This window comes from Chrysochloris asiatica, unplaced genomic scaffold, assembly GCF_000296735.1.
Source record: "Chrysochloris asiatica unplaced genomic scaffold, ChrAsi1.0 scaffold00135, whole genome shotgun sequence".
In the NCBI taxonomy this organism is placed as follows: Eukaryota; Metazoa; Chordata; class Mammalia; order Afrosoricida; family Chrysochloridae; genus Chrysochloris; species Chrysochloris asiatica.
In genome coordinates, this window is record NW_006408653.1 from 6,084,363 (window position 1) to 6,093,920 (window position 9,558).

A 9,558-nucleotide genomic window follows, 5' to 3' on the forward strand; every position below is an offset into this window, starting at 1 on the left:
TCACTATGAGTCGGAACCGACTGCATGGTACTTAACAACAACAACAACAATTTTTAAAAATTAAGTAAAATCAAGAATGCTCAGGAAAATCCATGAGTGAAAGTCACCATAAGTTTAAGTAGGAAGGAAAGGAATAAAATAATCAGTGCTGTCTCTTAATTGGTGTTGTTTTTAAGTGCCATTGCGTCACTTCTGACTCATAGCGACCCTGTATAGGGTTTCCCAAGAGCAGCTGGTGAGTTTGAACAGTCAGCCTTGTGGTTCAAACCGATCTTGTGGTCCAGTGCTTATTCTACAACACTACACCAGGACTCCATGTTCTGTCTCTTAATATTAACCATTTAAATGGATTATAAAGCTGGATATAACGGAACATAGATAACTTCTACTTCGCTCTTGTGGGTCTATGATACACAGGTGCTCCTCAAATTGTGTTCTATTGGTAGCCAGGCACCGTTTGTTGCCAGAAAGAGATAAGGAATTGGCATCAGTACTGAAATCAACTACATCAATAAGCACATCAATAAGCACTGTATGTTTCTACAATACTCCATAAGACTTTATTGACAAAGTAGTGCATAGATTTACGCAAACATCACTCAGGGTAGCACCACACTACATACACCACAAAAAAAATAGAAAACACTACAGCTCATCATTCTGCTCCTGAGATACAGCTCTCCATTTTTAAATAATAATGTGAAAAGACTATTAAATGAGCAATATATTATCAAAGCTAAATGTACTGCCTTCAAATGGATTCTGACTCAAAGCAACCCTACAGCTAAACATTTACTAATAGATTTATAGGGCACCAAGCTCTGGTAGCGTAGTGGTTATGAATCAGGCTGCGAACCTCAGGGACAACAGTTTGAAACTACCAGCTGTTCCGTGGGAGAAAGATGAGGCTCTCTGCTCTGGGAAAGATTTACAGCCTTGGAAACCCAGTACAGGGTCGCTATGAGTCTGAAGTGACTCCACGGCACATAACCACCACCAGCAAGCAACAGTTGCAAATGACGCGAGTGCTTCATAAGGTCTCGGTTACCTCTACTTAGGAATGTGCAAAAACAGTCACAGGTAATATACACACAAAGGAATATGGCTGTGTTGCATTAGAACTTTAGACACTGAAATAAGAAGTTCATACAATTTTTACATGTCATAAAATAGTATTTTTCTTTGGATTCTTTTTTTATTCATTCAAACTATAAACACCACTTCTAACTCACAGACTGTAGAAAACAGACAGTGGGCAGTAGTTTCCTGAACCCTAAACAACATGATCCAGCCATCTACATTCTTACCTTCGGGCAAGCTGCCTCAATTGTTCAGCACACTGACTGTCTGATTTCTGGTTTGTAAGTTCAAGGATGTTCATGGTTCTATGAAAATGTCCACATGACAAACTGACACTAACAGCTGTTTCATGTTTATCTCCAGTAAGCACCCACACTTTAATACCAGCCATTCTCAATGCTTCAATTGTTTCTCGAACTTTATCTTGTAGCCTGAAAACAGAAAAAATAAAGTTGGTAATAGAAAAACCATATTGTAAGAAAAAGTCACTAATGTTTATGTTGTTAAGTACTGTGGAGTTGGTTCTGACTCACAGAAGCAGGGTTTCTGTGGCTGTAAATCTTTATGGGAGCAGAAAGCCTCATCTTTCTCCCGTGGGACTGGCTGGTAGTTTGAACAGCCGACCTTGTGGTTAGTAGCCCGATTCGTAACCACTATGCTACCAGAGCTCCGTAAGTCACTAATATACCAAACCAAAAGGAGCTCTGGTAGCGTAGTGGTTACAAGTAGGGCTGCTAACCTCGAGGTCGGCAGTTCAAACTACTAGCCGTTCCCACAGGAGAAATATGAGGCTTTCTGCTCCCATAAAGATTTACAGCCTCAGAAACCCTATACAGGATCGCTGTGAGTTGGAACTGGCTCCACGGCACATAACCACCACCACAACCACCACCACCACCACACCAAACCAAGACTCCATTACCATCAAGTCAATTCCAATTCATAGCAACCCTAGAGGGCAGAGCAGAACTACTCCGTAAGGGTTCCACGGCTATAAATCTTTATGGAAGCAGACTGCTGCATCTTTTTCCCATTTGAACTACCGACCTTTCACAGTTAGTAGCCCAGTGCTCAACCTACTGTGCCAAAGAGTTAAATTCTGAACAACTGACCTAATAAAGTTACACTATAGCGGAGTGGTTACGAATTGGGCTGCGAACCTTAAGACCAGCAGTTCGAAACTACCAGCCGCTCCGCAGGAAAAAGATGAGGCGTTCTGCTCCCGCAAAGACTTACAGCCTCGGAAACCCTGTACAGGGTCGCTATGGGTCAGAACCGACTCAAAGGCACTTAACAACAACAACAACATAGCAATAAAACTGAAATTTTCTCTCATTGGGGAAGACATAAGAAAAATCAGATTAATGATAACCTGGCAAACATGTTGTTGCTAAGTGCCTTCAAGCTCCTCGGTTCTGAGTCATAGTGACCCTGCGTACGGTTTCCAAGGAACAGCTGGTGGGTTTGAACTGCCAGCCTTGTGGTTCGCAGCCCAGTGGCTAACAAAATCAATCAATTCAAATGTATAACTTTTTATCTTAATAATATATCCTCTTAGGTGACTTTTAAAGAACCAAAATAATTATATGGTTTCAATAAACTTAATATGTTGTTGTTATGTGCCGTGGAATCGGTTCCGACTCATAGCAACCCTGTACAGGGTTTCCAAGGCTGTAAATCTTTATGGGAGCAAAAAACCTCATCTTTCTCCCACAGAACAGCTGGTAGTCTCGAACTGCTGACCATGAGATTAGCAGCCTGATTCATAATCACTATGCTACCAGAGCTCCTTAAACTTATTATAAAACCTCCAATTTCAAATGAGAAGAAGGTTTTTCTCTTTTTGATAAGAAAATCTCTCATATCATTAGTTCAAATATCAAGACATGGCAAATGAAGGACTACCTAACCTTCAGTGAGTCTCAGAATTCTCAAAGACAAATGAAAACACCCAGATTAAAGAAAAAAAAAATGCAAATACCCTTAGGCTGTAGATGAACTATACGCTTAATTTGTAGAATTCAATATAATTTATGGAATTCAGTTTAATGCAAGAAACTGTAAATGAGATAATGAGACAGATACTGAGGAATGAAGAATAAATGGAATCAAGGAATTCATAGGGTTATAGAGAAGAAAGTGTTAAATAATTCTAGTCCCACAAGGGGAAAAACGGAAATACCTATAAAACATAGAGACTTCAGGAGAGAATTTTCAATCCTGTTTGGCGTCTGGAAAATTCTTAGTGGATTGGAGTTAAGACCTTTAAGAACAGATGGATAAAGAAGGGAAGACTAATCCAGGCAGAAGACATAGGCTTGCCAAGGGGAAAAAAAGTCACAAAATAGAATCATTTTCAGCTTTCAGGGGACAACTAGAGTTTGGTACTGTTGAAACATAAAGTGGAAGGGTCAGTGGTGGAAATTAAATAGGAACTGCAGCATTAAGGTCTTGCATGGCACACTAAAGATTAGTCTCAAAATTCAAGCCTTTAGGCAAACAACAGAAAGTTTGGTTTCCTTTTATCTACTTCCAATTTCTGGCTAAAAAAAAACAACAACTGTATATTGAATAGGAATAATTAAGGTTTTAGCTCTCTCTATATATTTTTTTTAAGTTTTTATTGTGAACTGAGTGATATTTTACATGGGAGTTCATCAGTTTTACACTTATCATTTCACTGCAATGATTACAATCTCCTCCGTGCACCATCATTCAACAGTATTTGCTTCGTATTTCCTGGGTTTTTTTTGGGGGTGGGGAACGGATGTACACTAAAACACTCAGGAATATATAATAATTTAAACATCTGTATTTTGTTTTGAATACAGTAAGTAGAATTCATATCATGTATTAAAACCACTTGGCTAGAAAAATATTTATGAATGAGAGATCTTGCCTACTTATCCGATACTTACCTGTCTTCCACTGCTGTAGCTCCAAGTAATATCAGGTCTTTCTCTATGAACTCAAAGACATCTGCCAGCTTCTCTTCCCTTTGCTGCAAGGCCGTCCTAGCTTCAAATAGGCGTCTGTCTATTACCTCATATTCTTTAGATGTAAACTGTCTATAGGCAATACACAGAGTTCTTAGCCCTTTCTGAAACAAAAAAAAATCAAATGAAAACAAAAATGGATTAATGGGAAATCAAGAAGTCACTGAAATAAATGACCCCATTACCAAGACTGAATGACAAATTATTGAGGAAGGGCTGTCATCTAGTAATAGGAAATAATATGCTAATATTTCATAGTATCAGCTCATTTGCTCTCTGTTCATCTTAAACACATTACTCTATATTGCTTTACATTACTCCAACAGAAAAAAAGCATGATATAATGGATGACTTTTGGTTCAAATCCTGACTTTGCACTGACAGAGAAATTCTGATACTTGGTTTTTTGGGAACTTTAGTTTCCTCACACATGTACATAACAAAAATGAGAACTGAATGAGACATCTTTAAATGCAACAAGCGCTCAATATGTTTGTCTCTTTTCCTCATTCTTAACCTTTGTACATAAAGCTATCTAAATGAATCACATACACATACAGAGTTACAGATCTGCTTCTCTACTATGAGCCACTAAAGATCTGGGTCTATATCTGATTCATCCTTGTTTAAAACAGGTATTCAAATAAACTTGTATTAAACAAACATATTTTAAAAAATAGGCAAATGTTCAGAGTATCTCAAATACTCCTCTAATAATTTACAATTTCTCATTTAGTGCATCACATTTTTTAAATTAAAAAACATACATTTTCACATCTCTGAAACTGAGATGTGTACTATTCAATGGTATGCAATGTTGTTAAGTGCTAATGAGTTGGCACCAACCCATAGCGACCCTGTATAGGATTTCCAAGGAGCGGCTGGTGAGTTTAAACTGCTGATCTTGTACTTCAAACTGACTTTGCAGCCCAGTGCATTAACCCACAGTGTCACTCCAGGACTCCTATGGTATATAATGTTATTGCTGTCAAGTGTCATCAAGTCAATGGTATGTAACAGTATTGAATATATAGTACATCATTATTCTGACAAAAAATAATGGCATAGATCATAGTCCAGAGGTAAATACTAATCCTGAGCATAATATATTACCTTCCTTTCAGAAATAAAAATAAATTCAAATTCCTGCTCTCCCCCCCACCCCCTGAGCCAACAAAAAAAAGCTCTAATACACAGGGGGTCTTCAAATGTTCTTGGAAAATTTCATTATCTTTTCACTCAATTTTTCCACAAACTTTCTGAAGACCCTTGGAAGAATAAGATTAGGTGCTTTGAACAGTCACAATATGTTAGTGTGGAACATATAATCATAACTCTTTCATGTCCTAAAAAGTCCTTAAACAGTTGTTCAGAGGAATGAGCTCCTGGGTCTGGGTGCTCAGGACTGTAGTTTCAGGGAACACCATGGTCAACTGGCATAACACAGTCCACAAAGACAATGTTCTACATCCTACTTTGGTGAGCAGAAACTAGGGGCTTAAAAGCTCATGAGCAACCAGCTAAGTGCAACTATTGGTCTCTCTCTCTGTCTGAAGAAAAGAAGCATGAAAAAATTTCAAAGACACATAGAAACAATTTGTCCAATGGACCACATGAACACCATGACTCTGAGACCAGAAGAGCTATATGGTGCCTGGCTACCACTACCAACTGCTCTGAAAGGGATCATACTGAAAGGTCCTAGATTGTGCCATCAAGTGGGTTCTCACTCATAGCAATCTTTTATAGGGTTTCAGAGGAGCAGCTGGTGGGTTTGAACCATCACCTTGCAGTTAATATCGACCTTGCTGTCTACAGAGCCACAAAAGAACTCCTAGATAGAGTAGAGAAAAATCATAAAAAAAACCCAGCTTACTGGTTCAATAGAGACAGCCTGAATCCAGAGACTAATGGCCCTTGGTCATCTTTTAAGTCAGAAATGAACTCACCCCAATGGCTCAATTTTCAGCCAAACAATAGTTATATAAGGGGAACATAAACATTAAGAAGGTGCACATGCCTTCTAATAACCAATTTTTTGAGATCAAAAGGGGAGGATTTACCAAAGGACAAAGTTCAGAAGCATTAGAAAAGTGGAGCAACAGACACAGGAAACGCAGAAAGCAAGTGAGATAAGTGATACTACAGTATGGGGATCACAACCAGTGAGATGAAACAAATGTGCATGGAGTGTAGAATGGAAAACTGATCTGCTCTGGAAATCTTCACCTGATTCACAGTAAAAAGGAAAAAAAGTTGCTCAAAATAACAATGGTCATCGAAATGTAGAATAATATTACAGCCTAGAAAGGATCATACAATAGCTTCTCTATGGCTTTATAAATGATACCTAGAAAGTCAGAGACTTCTATGACAGTGCCTATGGAATTATCAAGAGAGGCAGACCAAGTTCTATTCTCCAGTTTTAATCATTATAAATTCATTTTTATCTATTTCCCTTTTTTAAAAAAAAAAATTTAAACAACACCCCCCCAAACCCCCCCACAAAAAAAAAAAAAAAAAAATCCGTTGCCATCAAGTTGATTCTGAATCATAGTGACTGTAGAGTTTCCGAGGTTACACGTCGTAACAGGAGAAGAAAGCCTCTTTTTTCCTACAGTGCAGCTGGTGGATTTGAACTGCTGACCTTGTGGTAAGCAGCCCAAAGTGTAACACACTATGCCACCAGAACTCCTTTTAAGCAAATGGCACCACAATTTCCTGATGGCTCATGGTCTGACAGAATCAGTCACTCAAAAAACTAAAAAATGGCCATTATCAAACTAACAATACTTTTAGATGCACCGAATCAATTACTTTAATTTCCTTCATTATATACAGTGGTGAATTGGAAACAAAACTTGAAAACATATATTACATTATCTGATATTATTGAGTTGAAGGTTTTCTTATGGCATTAATCTCTGAAAATTGGTGCCTAAATAGTATAAAAAAGTTTATAAAAATGCCTTTTATTGCTATGCATTTTCCCAGAAAAACTCCTAACCATTGTTGTTCTATCAGAATTTAGAAAGGATAGGTTTTAAAATACTGTATGACACTATTTAGCAGATTTTTAAATTATTTATTTAAAAAATTTTTAAATATCTATATTCCCCTTATTTACAAATGACTCACACCTATAAATAATGTTCTCTTAAATTAATGAGCCATCAGCTATTTAGTCAAATATGAAATCGTTCAGTTCATTCTACAACAGAGATTTATTGAGTGCCAATTATGCTCCAGCATTGTTCTAGATATTAAAATGGTAATGAAGCAGAACAAAGTGTTTACTCTCATGGATGCTATAGCATGGCCAAAGAACTAGATTATAAACAATAAGGAAACAAACAATGGGATCCTGGTGTGGTGCTGTAGGATAAGTACCGGACTGTTAAACTTGCAAGGCCGGTGGTTCAAACCCACCAGTTGCTCCTTGGGAATCTTAACACAGGGTCTCTATGAGTCAGAACAAATTCAAGGACACGTAACAACAACAATGCTCCAGCATTGTTCTGGATATTAAAGTGGTGGAAAGGCAGAACAATGTCTTTAATCCCATTATTAAATGTCAATCCATTTTGCTGGTGGGGGGGGGGGCCTCTTTTTCATTGACTTTCCATTTTACCAAGCATGGCAATGGTTGGTCATTTTTCCTTTTCCAAGGAATGGTTTCCCCTGATAACATGTCCAAAGTATGAGAGACAAAGTCTTGTTATTCTGGCTTCTATGGAGCAATCTGGCTGTACTTGTTCCAGGTTTGTTTGGTCTTCTTGCAGTCCATAGTACTTTAAATATTATTCTTCATCACCATAATTCAAATGTATCAATTCTTCTCTGACTTTCCTTATTCACTGCCCAACTTTCTTAAGTATGTGGCAATTGAAAATACCATAGCTTGGGTGTCAGTGTACCTTAGTCCTCAAACTGATTTCTTTGCTCTCTAACACTTCAAAGAGGCCTTTCTGCAGCAGATTTGCCTACTGAACACATTGTTTGCTGTCTTGACTACTGCTTCCATGAGTGTTGATTCTAGATCCAAGCAAAATGAAATTTCTGACCATTTTAATCTTTTCTCCAATTAACACTTTGCTATTTACTGGTCCAGTTGTGAAGACTTCTGTTTTCTTTACATTAAAGTGCAATCCATATTGAAGGCTGTAGTCTTTGATCTTCATCAATAAGTATTTCAAGTCCTCTTCATTTCCAGCAGTAAGGTTGTATCATCTGCATTATCGAAATGTTTAATGAGTCTTCTTCTAATCTTGATGCCATACTATTCTTCATATAAACCAGATTCTCAGATTATTTGCTTAGCATATAGACTGTAAAGACAGGGTAAAAGGATACAACTCCAGTACATACCTTTCCTGATTTTAAACTGTTCAGTATTCCTATGTTCTGTTCTAACAACTGCCTTTTGGTCTACGTACAGCTCGTCATGAGCACAACTAAGTGTTCTAGAATACCCATTCTTCACAATGTATCTCAGAATTTGTCATGATCCACACAGTCAAAAGCTTTATCACAGTTAATAAAGTCCAAGTAAACATCTTTCTAGTATTGTCTGCTCTTAGCCAGGATCCATCTGACGTTAGAAACGATGTTCCTAGTTCCACATTCTCTTCTGAATCCAGTGTGAATTTCTGGCATTTTCTTGTCAATGAACTATTGCAACTGCTTTTGAATTATCTAAGCAAAATTTTACTTGTATGTGATATTAATGTTATTGTTCAATGATTTCTGCGTTCTATTGGGTCACCTTCATTTGGAATGGGCACAAATATGGATCTCTTTCAATCGACTGGCCAGTAGCTGGTTTCCAAATTTCTTAGCGTAGATAAGTGCCTCCAGTATTGTTTTAATTGTTCTTCATCAATGCCTCCAGGGCAGCTTGGACTACTTCCTTAGTACCATTAGTTCTTGATCATATGCTACCTCTTGAAATGGTTGGACATACACCATTTCTTGTAGGTTCAGTGACTCTGTATATTCAAGACTGTTTAATAATTCCTGTTCTCATGAATTATAGCATTTGTTCTTGTAATAGTTCTCTGTATTCTTTTAATTTCTTTGGGATATATATCTCAGACTGGAATTGCTAAGTCATAGGAAAACTCTATGTTAAACTGTTTACCAAAGTGGTTGCACCATTTTATAATCCCATTAGCAATATGTGAGGGTTTCAGTTTTGCCATATCCTTATGATTCCCTTATGCTCTAAAAATAAGCTCCCCTTTTAAAACAGAGTAGTATGAAGGTTCTTGTATGTATAATACATTCTAAATGTAATAAATTCAAAGAGAGTGTGGATATTTTTGTAGGTTAAAAGTCAATTTTATATATATATAAAAAAAAAGTGGCACCAACACATAATGTAACAAAACAGCAGAGCATCTATAAATTTTAATTGTTAATGCAAAAATAAAGCCTAACAAGACCTGGGGACTCTTGGGCCCAGAGTCAGTGACATAGCCAC

At 37.4% G+C, this 9,558-nt stretch overlaps 1 protein-coding gene across 1 annotated transcript in view; it reads right to left on the minus strand.

The window, feature by feature from the left end:
* Positions 1–9,558, minus strand: part of ATP11B (ATPase, class VI, type 11B) — a 129,074-nt gene that overhangs the window by 55,950 nt on the left and 63,566 nt on the right. The window contains exons 18-19 of the mRNA XM_006869816.1: positions 3,999–4,180; positions 1,308–1,511 (exon numbers count right to left, since the gene is read on the minus strand). Coding sequence (XP_006869878.1) covers positions 1,308–1,511; positions 3,999–4,180 — 386 coding nt within the window. The remainder of the gene's footprint in view (positions 1–1,307; positions 1,512–3,998; positions 4,181–9,558) is intronic.